At 32.4% G+C, this 17,535-nt stretch overlaps 2 protein-coding genes across 6 annotated transcripts; one reads left to right on the forward strand and one right to left on the reverse strand.

The window, feature by feature from the left end:
* Nucleotides 1-4,337: 4,337 nt before the first annotated feature.
* LOC126688115 (SKP1-like protein 21) lies at nucleotides 4,338-9,786 on the forward strand. 5 transcript variants are annotated; one of them, XM_050382706.2, is made up of 10 exons: nucleotides 4,338-4,492; nucleotides 5,566-5,762; nucleotides 6,243-6,467; nucleotides 6,676-6,867; nucleotides 6,948-7,058; nucleotides 7,235-7,313; nucleotides 7,677-7,780; nucleotides 7,867-8,048; nucleotides 8,316-8,449; nucleotides 9,148-9,786. In XM_050382706.2, the coding sequence occupies exons 2-10, from the start codon at nucleotides 5,727-5,729 to the stop codon at nucleotides 9,153-9,155; spliced, it is 1,071 nt and encodes a 356-aa protein (XP_050238663.1). In that variant the 5' UTR covers nucleotides 4,338-4,492; nucleotides 5,566-5,726; the 3' UTR covers nucleotides 9,156-9,786. The 5 variants fall into 5 exon arrangements, with proteins under 5 accessions (XP_050238663.1, XP_050238659.1, XP_050238662.1 ...); XM_050382702.2 differs by having other exon boundaries at nucleotides 9,260-9,786; XM_050382705.2 differs by having other exon boundaries at nucleotides 9,389-9,786.
* A 1,151-nt stretch (nucleotides 9,787-10,937) lies between these two features.
* Nucleotides 10,938-17,275, reverse strand: LOC126687271 (signal peptide peptidase-like 4). The gene is made up of 14 exons (XM_050381767.2): nucleotides 17,009-17,275; nucleotides 15,784-15,942; nucleotides 15,568-15,679; nucleotides 15,232-15,351; nucleotides 14,919-15,070; nucleotides 14,630-14,815; nucleotides 14,441-14,475; nucleotides 13,225-13,387; nucleotides 12,926-12,979; nucleotides 12,477-12,569; nucleotides 12,249-12,391; nucleotides 12,044-12,114; nucleotides 11,831-11,914; nucleotides 10,938-11,236 (listed from the first exon to the last, which is right to left on the reverse strand). Exons 1-14 carry the CDS (start codon nucleotides 17,150-17,152, stop codon nucleotides 11,124-11,126), a joined length of 1,629 nt encoding a protein of 542 aa, XP_050237724.1. The 5' UTR covers nucleotides 17,153-17,275; the 3' UTR covers nucleotides 10,938-11,123.
* Between the last annotated feature and the right edge of the window lie 260 nt (nucleotides 17,276-17,535).

A 17,535-nucleotide genomic window follows, 5' to 3' on the forward strand; every position in this document is an offset into this window, starting at 1 on the left:
GGGCGCGATGAATATGAACGTTGAAGGTCCAACGGCTATATCAGAGCCCTCCATCAGTTGCTTGACAAGTGGCCTTCAACCATTGGTTGAATTCCTGACATTTGAATATCGCGGGCGCGATATAGGTATCACGAGCGCGACAGGGTGCTTTTCAGCACAAACTTGAGTTTTCTTCTAGAAGATTCAAGGGTTTGTTGTTGGGGTTATAAATACCCCTTGTCTACCTCATTTATGAGGTTAGACACTCCAGCAACAAAACATATACTCAAGCATTCAATTTATTCTCTCTACATTTATTGTGCATCAATTAATTGATTGCTTACCTCTTTTGTTGATTGATTAATCATTGTGATTCAATTATTAGTGTTGTAGGTTTTTGTTTATCCTTAGAAAAACATTTTGTGAGTTTGAGATTATCTCTTGGAAATCTCTTTTGTAAAGTTTGTGTTTAGCTTTAAAGCACAATCCATTAGTGAATTCTAAAATCTCAATCCTTGATTGAGTAGTGGAGTAGGATTGGTTTGTAATCCGAACCACTCTAAATTGCTTGTGTCAATTTCTCTTCTCTTAAACTCCTACTAAATTTTAATTACTCACTAAACCTTATTCACCCCCCTCTAAGGTAGCTATTTAGGGATTTCACGAACAACATGGCTTCAGCTGGTGGTTTAGCCCGCAACAGCAGCGGTGAATGGGTCTTTGGCTTCAGCAGGCACATTGGCAGCTGTTCCGTTCTCCAAGCTGAGTTATGGGCGCGCTTGATGGGCTCGAAACAGCTTGGAACCGCGGTTTTAGAAACGTGATCCTGGAGATGGATAGCAAACTTGGAGTGGATAGTCTGAACAGCGAAGACAACTTAATTAATGCCAATACTCGCATCCGGAGAGCTATCAAGAATCTGATCAACCAAGATTGGAATATCTCCATCCGTCACATCCACAGAGAAGGCAACCGCTGCGCCGACCATATGGCTAATCTCAGATTCTCCCATAGCGTTGGGTTGCTGCTTCATGATAAAACTCCTGATGATATTAATGCTCTCCTGACTGATGACATTATCGGGGTATCCATCCCCCGCATGTATAGAAGCCCTTAGTGCTTCTCTCCTGGCTTCGGCCCTCTTCTCTTATAAAAAAAAAAGCATATATTTTCTATACATGAATTAAAATGATCATACTAATTAATATTGTTTATTTTTCATTTTATAATTTGATTAATTATGTTTACAATTTATTAGTTCTAAAAAAGGAATACAAGAGAATAGTCCATTTAGAATAATGCTGAAAATATGATAAAATATATAAAAAAGAGATGTCATTTTTTAAACAGGACGGAATAAGTGTTTTATAATGTGTGTATAGTCAAATAAAGCAGAGACGGAGCCAGGGTAGGGCCAGGCTGTGCTGGGCCCTACCCCAATTTTGATTCAAAAAGAATTACCTTTAAAATAGGTAAATAAACAAGAACCCTGGTCATATGAAATATACTCATCTGATATGTTATGACTAATTAGGTAGGCTAATATCCATAGAAAAAAAAAGAAAAAATAATAATTAAATGCCTCGATTAAACAAATCAAAGAAAATGAAGCACCTCAACTTACCAAAGGATCTATAGCAAAAATTCAGATTCTAAGAACTAAAATTTGTGCCCTACCTTAAATTACCGTCTAGATTCGTCACTGAAATGAAGCATACTATTGTCAAATTTGTCTCTTACATTAATTACTTTTAAAATTAGTTGAGGTAGTTGGAGTCTTGAATAGGTGAGTTGGGTGGCCATACCTTCTTTTTCATATTAGACATAATCTCGTATTGTTGAGTCTTTTGATTAACTTATAGATTCTTGATTTCGTATAGACCTCTTCTTTTTTCAGTTAGGTTTGTTTTGATGCTCACTAGCCTTAAAACTAATTTAGTCTATTTTAAAAGAAAATGCAATTGAATTAAGACACAATATATTAAAAAAAAAAGTAAAAGTAAAATGTGTAAACTATGACAATAAAGTAAAAAATTTAAAAATAACATATGAATATACAAATGTTCAGAATTTATCAACGATAATATACAAAAACAAAAACAAACACATATTGAATTGAATAATTAAAAAAAATTGATTAAAATCAGTGTTATCTTTATTGGAAAAGATATTGTTGAAATTGAAAGTTTAGGTTGGATCTGCAAGAAGGTGGAAACTTTTATTTTCTGAAATATTAGCCTTAAAGAAATGATAGAATTTTTATTTTCATATGAAAATATAAGAAAAATAAATAATTAAGGAATTGCTTATAAAATTTGCGTGGAATTATTAATTTTGTGAAAACATGCTTATCAAGAATGGTTCTTGTCAGTTTTCTCACTAATTGTCAGCAACACTAGATTAGACCACCTAGTAATGAGCTGCTTTATTGGATAGGAAAACTATAAGGAAGACAAAAATTCGGGGTAATTCATCATAAGATTAAGAATATAAAGTTTTGATTTTTTTACTTAGCTTGTTTTATTCTAATTACTAAACTTAATTTTATTTTAAATGAGATCTTTTAAATTAAAATATATACGTAAAAGCAATTTTAACACTTAACAATCTAATTCTAAAAAAAAAAAAACACTTAACAATCTAATTTGCTTTATTTTAAAAGTTTGTCATGATGTTTACGCATACATAACAATTTTTTAAAGAAAAGTAAAATTTCAGCTGCTATGCACGTAATTTTAGCCGAAATAACCGAAATAAATAAAAATTTAATAGTTAAAACAAAATAAATAAAAATTTAGTCAATAAATTGTAATAATATGATAGTAGGATCAATTATATATACATAAAAACAGAGTACAAATGATCAGGGTTCCATCATTATCATGCAAAGACAAGCTAATTTCCAGAGCTGGCAAAGTCTCATTCTTGACTAATGATTTTGTAGACTTAAATGGGGTTATTAAGGGCCTCCACATGTACTGTTTCTTACTTATTTGGAGGCAGCTCCCACCAACCCTACCGCTCATGTTTTGAGTATTTAAGTCTGCTGCTTTTGTTATTGCACTTGAACCAACTTTCATAGGGTTTCCATTGATCGGTTTGGTTCGACACAGAAATATTAAAATCGAATAATTTTTTAAGAAAGTAAAAATAAATTTGAATTAAAAGATAAAAATCAGTTCAATTTAGTTTACTTTTAGTTGTTTATGATGAATAAATTCAATTGATTATTTTCGAGTTTAATTCAATTAATTTTTTAATCGGGTTTGTTGGATGATGCACACCGAGGTAAGCCAGTTATGTTTCGGCCCAAAATCTGAGTTAAGTCCGGCCCATGAATTAGGATATTTTGCATATCATTTGCGAGGAAAATCAGCAATTTCTTTCCCAGTATAGGGAAGAATATTTTAAAATCCTTTGATTCTGAAACTATTTCTCACATTGTATTCTTTTGATTTCGGTATGTAAAATAGAACATACTCAATGTTTTTTTAATGTTTATCGTTCATTTTGAACATATAATTGAAGGTAAGATAGCAGAAAAGTTGTCCTATTCGACATGCACCTAAAAAAGAATGGATGTTTGTTCATACTCAGTTTAGGACTTAATTTACTAATTAGGGACACGTGGCGCGGAACTCTTAGTACTTTGTAGTTTGTATGATCAGCATTATGGTTACTGGTCAGTTCAAAGGTATTTGCCGTATTGTAGAAGTATCTAAAAAAGGATGAAAAAAAAGTATCTAAAAAAACTAAATTAATTTAATTAAAATAATACTCCCTCCTTCCCAATAGAGTTGTCCACTTTGAAATTTTTTTTTGTCCCAAAACACTTATCCACTTTCAAAGAATAACTAACTTTACACTTAATTTTTCTATATTACCCCTATTTAAAGGCCACTAATAAAAGTAAATTATATGTGGACCCTACATTAAATAGGGGTATGACAAGAAAAGTAAGGAAAATTTTACAAAAACTATAAAAAATGATTGTTTTTCTTAAACTGTGTGATAAAGGCAAAGTGGACAACTCTATTGGGACGGAGGGAGTAGCTCATTTTGAATAGTTCTCACAATATTGCCAAAGAAAAGTATTAAAATAAACTAAAATCTTAAAAATACTACAAAAACTTCAAATCACGGTCCAAATTTAACTAAAAAACCTCAAAAGAAGGGCTCACGTGTATGCGTGCGAGTGTGCGACGACATTTTATCGAAGCCGCACTCTCTTTGTAGACAAACAAACTTTCGCGGTTCACATAATAATTTTATATAATATTTTATTTTCCTTAAAAAGTTAAAATATTTTATTTTACTTATATTTCTTTTTTTGCATTTAAAAAATCTCCCCGTAATCTAAAAATAGAAAAAAGGAAAAGAAAATCACAGTTTCTTTCTAATTTATTACTATCCATTTCTTCGTTTCTTCTGCTTCGCCGACAAACACAATCTTTAAATCAAGCTTGCGCGCGCTCTCTCATTCTCTCTGACTCTATACAATCCGTACAGCCAGGTGTAGTTTTTCTTCAGATTATATTCACTGTTTACTTCGATTGTTATCGAGATTTATCGTTTTTATTTTTAATTTAATGTTAAGCTGTTTGTGTTACTGTTTATTGAATTTAAGCTATGTTTTTCTCTTAAATTATGTTCAGTTAATTTAATTCTAGTTTTTTTTTTGATTAAACAGATAGTAATTTAGCTTTGTATAGCTTAATGAGGTTAAGTTTCAATTATCTATGTTCTTAGGGTTTAGATAATCATTAGATTCTCTTTTTATTTCATTTTATGCTTTGTTTGTGTAATGTTTCACTGTTAGGTTTAGTTTCGAGATATATTGCTTTGTTTTTAATTTAATGTCAAGCTGTTTGTGTTACTGTTTATTGAATTTAAGCTGTGTTTATCTCTTGTTATGTTCAGTTATTTTGATTTCAGTTTTGTTTATTTATCAGACAGTATTTTAACTCTGTTTAGCTTAATGCAGTTGAGTTTCAATTATCTATGATCCTAGGGTTTAGAGAACTGTTAGATTCTCGTTCTATTTTCATTTTTTGCTTTGTTTGTGTTATCTTTCACTGTCAGGTTTGGTTTTGAGGTCTTGCTATGTTAATTTCTTTAGTATTTGTTTTATTTTTAATTTATTGTTAAGCTTGCTTGTGTTACTGTTACTGTTAATTGAATTTGATTTATGTTTATCTCTTAGATTATGTTCGGTTATTTTGATTTTAGTTTTGTTGATTTACCAGATAGTAAAGCTTTGTTTAGCTTTGAATAGCTTAATGAGGTTAGATTTCAATTGTCTATGATCCTAGGGTTTAGAGTTTAAGACAACCATTAGATTCTCTTTTTACTTTCAATTTTGCTTTGTTTGTGTAATGTTTCACTGTTAGGTTTAGTTTTAAGGTTTTATTTCTTTATAGTATTTGGCGTTGAGGCTGTTATGCAATGTTTATGTGTATCAAGAGTTGGTTGAATACTTGAATTTGAATATAGCTTAATAAAAATAATCTATGTGTTCTACATTATGTATGTGTTATTGAAGTTTCTTTGAAATTGTGGAACCTGATTTATATATTGTTTCTTCAGTTAGAAGGTGTGTTATTCACGGTTCAAGTTGAAGATAATTTGCCTGAGAACTAATTGGTAGCCTATCATGCTTAGTATAGATTTGAGGACTTCCAATTGATTTTCCATTTGTCTACCGGCTATAGCTGTTTGGACAATCAAAGCTGCTTTTGTGAAGTTAAATGTCGGAAGTTGATATGGCAGTCTCTAAACCTGAGGTATGCTTCTTTAGTTTCTCTATGGTGTTTTAACTAGCCCTTTTTATTTTGATGTTACTACTTTGCCTTCTTTATGAGTTATAAAACACGATGCTCTTGATTTAATGTTGCTACATCCTCGACCAAAGGAAGAAGTTTGATTTGATTGTTCTTTTACGTAGAGTCCCACGAACTCGCAATTCAATCTTGTGTTTGACTTGGGTAGTGATGTCGATAATCTCCTGAAGTCATATTATGTTATGCACCTTGGACATATGTACCGGTGGATTCTTGTGCTGTGCTTTTCTAGATAGTATATTGATATTCGGTTTGATTATAAAAAATAAGCAGCCATCATTTTTCATATTTGTACCAAGTGATTTAACTGAATGTTACTTTATTGATTACTTTTAGCCTCATTTTTTTCCCTTCATGTTTGTTTGTGGCATTAAAATTAGGACTAATCCCATAGCTGCTTTGGCTCCTTACATGCCTTGTCAGATGATGAAATCCTATATATGGCTCCAGACAACTGATGGTTCAATTCAGCAAGTGGAACAAGAGGTTGCCATGTTTTGCCCCATGATATGTCATGAAATAATACAAAAAGGCTTTGGATCCTCCAAGAACCATGCTATACCACTTCCACAACGAGTCAATCCTGCCATGTTGGGACTAATTCTTGATTACTGCAGGTTTCATCAAGTACCAGGTCGCTCTAATAAGGTTTCTTTGCATCTCTGCATCTTCTTTTGCTGTTTCTTTGCTTTATGTGCCTTTCTTGCATGTGGCGATGTTTTAAGAGTTTTTGACTAGTTGCTCGGCATACTCATTGACTTGATTTTTTCCTTGAGATTTTTTTTTTGAAGATGTCTGTCATTTCATCTAACTATGCCTCGAAAGGAACACTCAATGCTGGCTGTTTATTATGTAGGAACGGAAGTCTTTTGATGAAAAGTTTGTCCGGATGGAAACAAAACGACTATGTGAGTTGACATCTGCAGCTGACAGCCTCCAGCTTAAGCCTTTAGTTGATCTTACTAGTCGTGCTCTTGCAAGAATTATTGAAGGAAAAACCCCTGAGGAGATACGTGAGATATTTCATTTACCTGATGATCTTACAGAGGTGTCTGATGCTTCTGGGAACTGTGTTTAGATTTATGTTTTGTTTGATTTTGTTATTTACATAGTATTTTAATCATGTAGGAAGAGAAGTTGGAGCCTTTAAAAAACACAACAGATGATTTGCGAATCCGCCTTTTGAATAGACTCTATGCGAAGAAGAGAAAAGAAATAAAAGAGAGGCAGAAACTAAAGGTGTAACATGACTTTTCTGTTTAGTTATCATTCCTTAGTTTCCAGCTGTATTTTACGATGTTAACTTCTATTAAACATAAGTTCTCTTTGCTCAATGCAATTTTATGTTAAGCGCAAGTGCAGGACCTCTATTTTCATGTTAACAAGTTTGTCACTAGATTTTCCTCATGTTTTAGATTGCTGAGGCTCAAGAAGAACATGCAGATGACCGCTCAGTTGATGATCTCTTATCGTTTATTAATGGAGGCAGCGAAGGTTTGTTTTCCTTTCCTTCATTTTGCATTTTTCTTATATGAGCATTGTGGCTTGGCAATTTTTTTATCAGTAAGCTACTAGGTCGATTGGGCAGATAGGTTTTCCTTCTCAATCTAGTAGTTGCAAAAGAAACATGGCATGTCTTCCTAATTACATGTATTTTAGTTGTGTTAGCTTAGCATCTAGCCTGGTAATTTCATGAAGTGGGGATTAGAGCTGGAATTAAATTGATAGCTGTTTTTAAAAAATGTTGATTTTTATACTTGCACATCACAATTTATTACATTGACTCGACAAATATATGAAAAATGTCAGTCAAGAACTTTGGAAAACTAAACAAGTTTAGTTGACGCGTTTTTATAGATAGCAAAGGAATAAAAGCTTCAAAGATTAAAAAGAAGAACCGTAGAAAAAAAGATCAGCAGAAGTGCTCTTCTTCAGATGAATCCATTGAGCCGCATAAAAAGGTTCGAAAAATTGCCATTGTTTATTTCTTGGTTGACATCTTACTCTTTGTTTCATTCAGGACATTGCTTTTTCTTATCTCTTTCAGGAATCAAATGGGCTCAGTTCTTTATGCCATGGCACTGATGTAGATAATGAATTACAGTTTAAATCAAATGAGACACCAAAGCGCCGAGGTGTGGATGAGGACATGCTCACACCAAAAGTTGGATCTGATGATGGTGATATTGATGATGAGATTGATCCAGCCCTAAAAGAAATAATTGATAGGTGAGCATAAAGTTTTGGACTATTGAAGAATATGAATGGCTGGTGTACGTGTGCTGTGTTTATATGTATGCTTATTTGTGTCTAGACTGAAACTGCAAGTGATGAGTAGAATAGCAACTTTTGATCCATTTAAAGAAATTGTTCATACATGAGTGTATGTGCATTTGTTGTGAATTTGAATTGCTGATGTTTTTTTAGCTCATGATTCATGACGTGTTGTCTTAAAAATAATCCAACTAGAAACTTTGCATTGATTTTTTGACTCAGGGAGGTGGAAGATTTTGCTCGGAGATTAAATTCAGATTGGCCTGAAAGAATGCAGGAACTTCTATCTTTGAGTCAAGAGAGTAGGCCACCCCATTTTGCAATTAATGGCAATAATACCTTGGGAGGATATGGAAGTATGTGTTCTTTTCCCTTACGGTTTTGACGTTACTCTTGCTGTGATCTATTTTTGGAGCTAGAGTATTTTTTTTGCATCAGTAGTGCATCTCGTTTTTAATATAATAAGGTTTCTTCCTTCCTATACATTTTTTCCTTCAATTTTAGGATGAAGGGTTTGATTTTATAATCAATATCATTAATTATATGCCTGCATTCACAGTGATTGGTTTGAACTTTGAAGTTTCAAACCATGCAGTGTATGTCGCAGATAGGAATCTCATCTTTATTACTCCCTCCCCATAAAGATTAGAAAAGTTGTAGTTTCACAAAGAATAAGAAATTATAAATTTTAATAAAATATCCTGTTAGGTTTTTAAAATGAATCATTATGAATTGATAATTTTTAAAAATCAAATCCACTATATTTAATGCATATGATAATATTATAGGGGTATTTTAATAATGTAATCTCTAAGTAGAAACTTTTTCTATCTTTATGGGACACCAAAAATAATAATATTTTTTTATCCTTATGTGACGGAAGGGATATTTATTTTGTTGAAAGAAATGCTGTCAATTAATCTCTGTGAGAAGGTGGCGTCTAAGTTTTTCGCCTCAGCTTTAATTGATTAGCTGAATGATGAATGGCAAGCTATGATAAATGAAATATGCAAACTTTTGTGTGAAATGATGACACATTTCCCTTTTTTTAAAGGAGTTTAGTTTTCAAGTGTTCCAAAACATAACATTCAGAAATGGAGTTGTGGGGGAAGTATTTGCATGAAGAATCTGATAAAATGTTTACATGCCTTTGATTTATCAAATAGAGCCAGTGCTATGCTTTAGAACCTCAACCCACTGAGCCATCATCATCATCATCACCATCACCATCACCATCACCATCACCATCACCCTCACATTCTTATGAAATGCTTTGTTTGGATGGAGAGGACCAGATCTAGAGCAGAAATGATTTTGCTTTATGGATATATTAGGACGGCTCATGCTGAAACAATTTTGACCAGATGCCAACACTTTTATTGGTAGCGCCAACAAGAGATGAATCCACATGTAAGTTTCTTCACATTATTTTTCATTCTTTTTCCAATTGAAAAAGAAAAGGAAGTTCAAGAATTGGTTGAGCCTACTTAGGAGGCGATTTTGATTGTGGGGGTAGGCTTTTGTACTTTAAGCGAAATAATAAAATGGAAAATACGTTTTCATCGACTAGTTTTTATAAATTTGTGAGTGGTAATTTCGTTTTCTCTGATCTCTTTTTAGAGAAAAGGGGGAATAGAAAGAGAGGCATTGTTGACATTTTATGAAAGTTTAGTTTGAGTTAAATTTTTCTTTATGAGAGGTGTATTTGCTCATTAATTGATACTGCTTCCATGCTACTTCTTTGTTATATTGTTGTCATTTGCGCATTCTGCATACCATACATTATCTGGATTGAGAGAGATGTCGGGCTGCTTGATGAGAATGATGAGTGATTTAGACAGTTTTTAAGATGATACAAATGTTTCTGGAGTTTGTATTCTATAATAATTGATGAGGTGACAAATATTTACGGATAGCAATTATAAATGACTGGTGATTTTGAGTATGTATAACTTTATGTATGTGATCTGGTATTATATACCACCGGTTGAACAAAATAAATCTTATCTTAAATATGTTGAATATTGGACATATTACTATTTTTTTTTTTCACGTTTGATCAGCATCAAATAGGATTGTGGCTTTAATAGTATTTCCTTTTTATTACTGTCTCTTGCTTTAGCTACTGCTGCAATGCGTCTTTCTTTCCCTTTTCCTTCTTGTATGTTGCATTCGGTTTGGGTCAGCGGTAATTGAGTATTATTTTTCACGGTATCTTAGTCTCTCTTCTTGTTCGTGTTGATCATCATCAAATAGGAATAATGAGAATATCGGGGCTTATTTAGCTGTAACTTTATAATTTTAAAATGTTCATGCTCTATGTTCAAAAAAGTAAAAATGTTCATTCTCTGGAAAAGAAGAGTGAATGAAGCTGGTTTTTATATGTACTCTCTTTTGAGTTTTGGTAAAAATAATTCAGCCATTTGTTTTCAGTTTAGCAGTTGAACATCTTTCTGGTTTTGTATATATTGGCATACGCAGACCGGCCGACAATGATTGACATCATAAATTACTGGGATTTTTTTTAGGTTTAACCGCTACTTTTTGATCTTTTTCATTTATGGCCCAACCTTTTAAAAATATCAAGTAAGATCTTATTTTGCAAGTATATATTTCAATTTGATAATTTTTCATTTATCATCATTTTTTTTAATTTCATGAATAGCATCTTAATTTTGATTAACATTTCTTTAGAAAAGGCTTATTTATTAGGTCAAAAATAATATTTTCAACAAGTTGGATTATATATGGAAAAAAAATTAAGTTAAATATTTAATGACTAATTTTTTTCAAGTGAAAGGAAAAGGTTAATGTATTTCCCCTGATTCTAAATCGACTAACATATTGATTTGTAAAGTAGTAGCTTTATTAGTCAAAAAGATTCTAAATTATCTTGAACCTGCAGAAGTTTAGAGATTTACATACAAATACAGACATTATCATGCATTCCTCGTATTACTTACACTAGGGAGGTTTCTCAGCTTTGTTTCTTGTATGCTTAACGGCCTAAATTAATAAACTACAGTTGTGTTATTGAGATTGGGAGGGCTGAAATTGCACATGGGGACAGGGCCTCTCAGGGGCGCCCCTCGTCCATAGAGCTTCGAGGTCGCCTCTCTTTTTCCCTAACGTCAAAAAAGTGCCTGCATCGACAGCCAAAAAATCAGATATCAATGACTCGTAGTTGTATGCAAATAAAACAATTTAATGAAGTTTAAGGTTAATGCAATAATTTATATCAGAAAGAAGCAACCACAACGCAATCACTGGGGGTGCGCAAACAGTTTTTGGTATGAAAGTAAAAATGTTAAAACTCGATCAATATTTTAATAGATTAAAAACCAAACCGGATATGGTTCAAAACTCAATTTGGTTAGATTCGGTTTGTGATTTTATTAAAATAGAAAAATAATTATTCTTTTGAAAATTTTAAAAAGAAAAAGGGAAAGTAAAGACATTTAGTTTAGAAATTAAATTTAGTTTGAATTGTAATCTACTATACATTTTAAAATTTTAAATATATAAAGAAGTATTATTTTGATGAAAACAATGGTATTTTTTTTTAAAAAATAATGATACATTTACATGGTTCAGTTATTTGGTTTTCCAATTTTTCAAATTTTAAAACTGAATTTAAAAAAAATTATAATATAAAAATCGAATATCCATTTTTGGTTCAATTCTGTTTTTAGTTAATTTTGGTAGGGATCACACATTCTCAGGTCATTAAGGCGTACCAAGTGTGAATGGAACAATGTAGAGCAGTGCTGGCTGGCCATGTCCATCCATCATATTCAAAGCTACGTAAGTAACTAGGAGACCTGCAATATGAAATCCAAAGGATCGTTACTAATAAAATACATAAGAACTCCAACGCATTTCCAGAGAAATCCAGAAACGATTTTATATTACCTATTTAACTATCAAACTATATTTATTGTATATCATACCTAAACCATAAGCAGTCATTGCCCACAGAAAGTATCCTGTTCGAAGACTCTTCTTCGTCAGCCAATCATATCTGCACCAAAGCTAACAACAGTTCATACGTAATAATCTTTGGTGTCGTGGCTCGTATGAAACTTGAGAGTCGTAGTATATCCATTTGTTTGAGGCATGAAATACAAGTCAGTTTAAAAGGCTTCAAACTCATACCTTAATGCAAACGCAACAAGTAAACCAGGCAAAATGATATCACCAAATCCAATAATGCTATACCCTCCCCAAGGATCAAACATTCGTGGGATTTTCAGTAACATCGGAATGCCATCTTCTCCACTCTTATCACCACGAGCTACCTGCAGACAAGTGGCAAGATTGGAGGTTTTAACTTTCTTTTGTAATAAAGAACATTAGGAATTAGGCTAGAGATGAAATACTCACCACTATCATCACGCTCTCCTTGAACCACAGCTTCGAAACAAATACCCAGAAGATGTCATACAAGAATGCACAGCTGAGAAGAACTGTTCCCACCTGATTCCATAATTTTTTTGACCAAAAGACAAGGAAAATAAATTCAAAGAACTATTAGTTAGCAGTTTGAAAGCTTTCCTAGAACAGCAAGTAAAAGTACTTGATCAAAAGAAAGGCTAAAGGGTCAATTTTAAACTTTTTCAACAAAAAGCTGGATAATTTTATAAATTGAGTCTCCAAATATTCAAGTGTGCTAAATTAGTATGACGAAGAACTAGATTTTGATTCAATATATAGCTCAATCATGGGGTCTGATTTCATCAAACCATATTAGAACGATAAGTTTCTCACAATTCAAGGAACAGAAACTAAAGAAAAAAAATACTTTCAAAGTAATGACTAGAATGCCAGATCACCTTGAGATTCGGTACGTGAACAATCTGAAGAACTGTGATGATTAAGGCAATGCCCTGATTGATAGAAAGGAAGAACAAATTAGATGGACTCTTACAAAAAGCTGAATTATATCAAGGATATGCGGGACAGGGACTAGTACTACAAGCTAGTTAATTTGAAGCATATATAGCTACAATACAAGTAGCAGGGTAAGGCAGAGCCAAAAATGGATTATGCTTCTAAGTTCTACTGACCACAATACTAATGACATATATATTTATTGAAGTAAAATAGAGAAAATGCTACAATTCTTTCTTACAAGGATGTCTTGACCTATCCAAGCGAAGGAAACACGTCGATAAACTGCCCAAACAACAGCAAATGCTATGCAGAAGGGACAGACAACCAAGGTCAAATGTGAGACAGCTCCAAAGAAAGGAACTTTAATATAGGAGTCTCCAGCATGTTGAAACCATCTGAAACTATACATGGTTTAGTTGTCAGAACAACTTTCACAAATTCTGAAAATAAAATAACGAGACAGTAGTTTGATTTGATTTGGAACATTTAAGATTCCTTTAAAATCAATTTGGTTTGATTTTGAAAATAATAGAATTTTTAATTCGGTTTGATTTGATCTGAATCTAAACTCATGGCAGAGTACAATAAAAAACCAAATACATGCATTTATATAGGTCAGTCTGTTATATGAGCTTTTACGTAGCTCAATATATCACATGTTTTTTTTACTGTTTTAAGAAAAAAAAGATGTGGTATTTGATAAACTGAAAATTAAATATTAAAAGAAAATTAAGTGCTGAATTAATAATCTATTTGAAAAATTTTAATTACTAAAAATGTTGCTTTTTTCATTAAAAAATATTTAATATTAATTTTCTAATTTTTAAGTTATCGTCATAAATATACATAATTGGAAGTATAAATAAATAGATTAAAAAATCACAATTATAAAAAAATATTATTTCTAATATATATAGATATATTCAATAGTTAGATAAATAAAAGGATATAGAGGTGAAAAAGAGTGTATGAATTATTATGTGATAATTTAATGATAGATTGAGGATATAAAGTCCTTCAATAAAAAGAGTTAAAAGAAAGTACCAGCCAATCTAGAATTTTCAGCAGAAATTTGAAGTTAAAAAGTTTTGATCTATCAATTTAAGTGGTTTTTGACCCACTAAGTTGTATTTCACGAACAGTTTCTTCATTATTACAAGAAGTTGCACCAAAAGAGAAAACTGTTGAGACTTTAGGAACTGGAAAGACAAGGTATACTTCTAGCATAAAATTAAGCCTCCGGCTCTCCACTATAGCTCCCCAGTCACATACGAATGGATATGGAAAGGAATGAGAAAAAGATAAAAGTTTAAAGCATGATTGGCTACTAATAAGCACATGTTTACGGTGACAAACCTAATTAAGCGGTGCCAATAAAAGAATGATCAAACTCATAAAGAAATTGTACAGTGATGTTGCAGTCAAAATGTATATAAGACGAAGCATAAACATACCATGATAACAATGCCACCAGGCAAGTTTGTAAGCCCTGTAAGCATGAGAAGGATTCAATATTCATCATGAATCAAGAACAATAGTGCATAATGACACCAAGTAACTTAATTAAGAAATCCTACATAAGTTTCACATGCATATGTAACAAACTGATGAGGATAGTTTAGTTGCAACTAGTAAAGACACACCTCTATGCCACCAATGCAGAACAGAGCCACCAGGACATCCATAAACCACAATGACATGAGTTTGTAAAGCATGATCAAAAAACAGGAAGCAACGACGACAAAAAGAATGGCAGATGTTGTGTTGATACTAACAACACCACTTGATGGAAGAACACCTTCTGTATGTTGGAAATCATCTGAACCATCCTGTAGGCACAATTTATCCACTTTTACTTGAAAGAACCATGGATTTGTTGACCAGGGATTACATTCAACTAAAGACTTATTAAATTTAATCATTAAATTTGACCTTTAACAGCTTGTCCTGCTCTATAGCGACTTCTCTGGCACTCCATGCAGACCAATAAGAAGCACCTAATATGGTTCCAACGGCCATGAGCCACAAAAACACTTCAGCAACATCAACAAGAGGACGCTGTGGAGAATATAGCTGCACAGAAACTGAAGAAGGGGGATTAAACATATGGAATGGCAATGCACGAGATCTGTTGAGTATTGATACTATATAAAATCTCTCTTAAAATTTATGTCCAAACCAATGAAAACAATAATATAATTCTGTTATTCATCGATGGTATACAGATAGAGTGTGAATAGCATACCAGTGGAGCTGTTCCTTATATAGTGTTTCAAGCTAGCTCCAGCATCTTGCGGCAGCATGACAGCAGGAATGCCTATTTTCACATTACTTTCCTTATCTTCGCAAACCATCTTGAAAAGCTCTGCGGAGAAGTTAAAAGCAAGGAAAGAAAAATCAAATGGGTTGTTTTCAAACTAAATCCCTAAGAAATAATATGTATAGCCATTAGCCAGCATACAATTATATATGCAATTATGAACATTAAGATTCTATGACTCGCTCTGATATCTTAACAAGTGGTAGACAGAATTAACAATAAGAACAAAGATAAATAGAAAGAAGACAAAGATATAAGCACCTGTTCGGTTGTTTATTATAAGAATAGCTGAAGCATTAGCCTCTTCGGCAATATTTGCCTTGGTTGTGAAGCTGCAGTTACCTCGGTGCACCAGAATGACATCTCTATTAAGCTACCAAGAGGTAATGTAGTCCAAATTATAATGATGTCAAATGTATGATTAAACTAAGGTATTAGACAATGGAAAGGAAGAAAAACAGAACATCATTTTAGAACCTGAGTTTTTGGTCGACTGCAAAGATCAGGAGGGTCTGCCAAAATGAGTTTGGTTTTACTGGCATGTTTTTCCTTTGATTCCAACGTAGGACCAAAGCGAGCACCAACACCAACATACTCAATATCTTCAATGCCATCCACCCAAGTAGGAACTTTTACCTAGTACATAAAGCAGGATCAAATCAAAATTCAAATAGAAGGAAACATATATTTGAGCAGAATTGACAGGATGAAACAGATGAAACTCTAGACATAACATAACTGATGAATTCAACTAGCGTTTAGCATTAGAAATTTTTTAAAAATCCAACAACAGGTTAGAGTAATATCAAATTTCTAGCTTCTAATATGTCCAAATTATCTGACCCTAGAGAATACAGAATACATTCATTTGACTGGACCCAGGAAATGCAAATGTTCAGTTAAGTTACAGTGCAGGGAATGGTTTTCCTCACAGAACAATTATTTTACTGTAACTGAAAGGATCATAAACCAGAATATTGACAAATTTTTTCCCTGCATTGAATTTTTCTCTATATTCTCATCAACCAAACACACATAGATAGACAGTGCATACATCATTTTATCAATCCAAATCAGCACCAAATAAATGAGAAAAAAAAAATTCCATTCTCGCCATTTCCTTATTTCAAAAATTCTCTGACTAAATAAACAGATGAAAAAATACTAAAATATATCAACTAAGCTTAAAAAATTACTTATCGATACTGTACTTGTTAAACTACTAACTAACTAATACAGTCAAGCTTAATGTTAACTAATTAATCTAACAAAACAGACAAACCAAATATTTAACAAACTAAATACATAATTTCTTTTTATATTTTCCTTTTTCACTAAAATTTTCTCGGCAACCAAACAGAAATCTAAAGTAACAATAGAAAACAAAAAAAAATAAGTAAAAAAATTCAAAAGAACACGCACAAAATAAGTGAAGCTAGTAAGCAATATATACCAAAACAAAACTGTTATCACCAACTAACTAATGCAGTCAAGCTAAATATTATCTTATAAATCTAAAAAACAGCTAAACCAAACATTTAACAAGCTAAATACACAATTCCTTCTTCTATTTTCTTTTTCCACAGAAAATTTCTCGGCAAGCAAACAGAAATCTACAGTAACAATAGAAAACAAAACAAAATAAAGCAAAAATTTCAACAACAAAAAAACAAAAGAAGTGAAGCTAGTGAGCGATATATACCAGAACAAAATTGTTATCGCAGCCAGGTCGTTTAGGAGATATATCATCATGATGCACAATATCACCAGCTGAACATAGCCATGGAGTCCAAGCTAAAACTCCTACAATTAAATAAATTACAGCTCCTAGTTTTCTAATCTCCATTAATAATTTAATTGCAGCTTTTCGTTAGGGTTTTGAGTTTCAGATGATAGAGAGAGATTGAAGAGGAAGAAGAAATGTGAAATGGAGAAGAAAATACAATGCCGTGTGTATTGTCCTAAATTTTTAATTTTCTTTTGTTTATAATTTTATTTTATTTTATTTTGGTATTGGTTGTCGTTTTAGACAGGTACACGAGCAAAACGCCATCAGGTAACCTTCTTTGAACTGGTTCGTTTTTCGTGTTTGAGCCTGGTGGATGGTTATCTTTTTTCACGCGCTTTCTTTATGGGTTTGTTACGTTGTTTTTACACGCGCTGAAGATTTTGAGCTTTTAATGCTAAAGTGGATGTGTTGTGTCGATTAGATATTGAGTTGATGCAAAG

This window comes from Mercurialis annua, linkage group LG6 (genome assembly GCF_937616625.2).
Source record: "Mercurialis annua linkage group LG6, ddMerAnnu1.2, whole genome shotgun sequence".
Taxonomy (NCBI): Eukaryota; Viridiplantae; Streptophyta; class Magnoliopsida; order Malpighiales; family Euphorbiaceae; genus Mercurialis; species Mercurialis annua.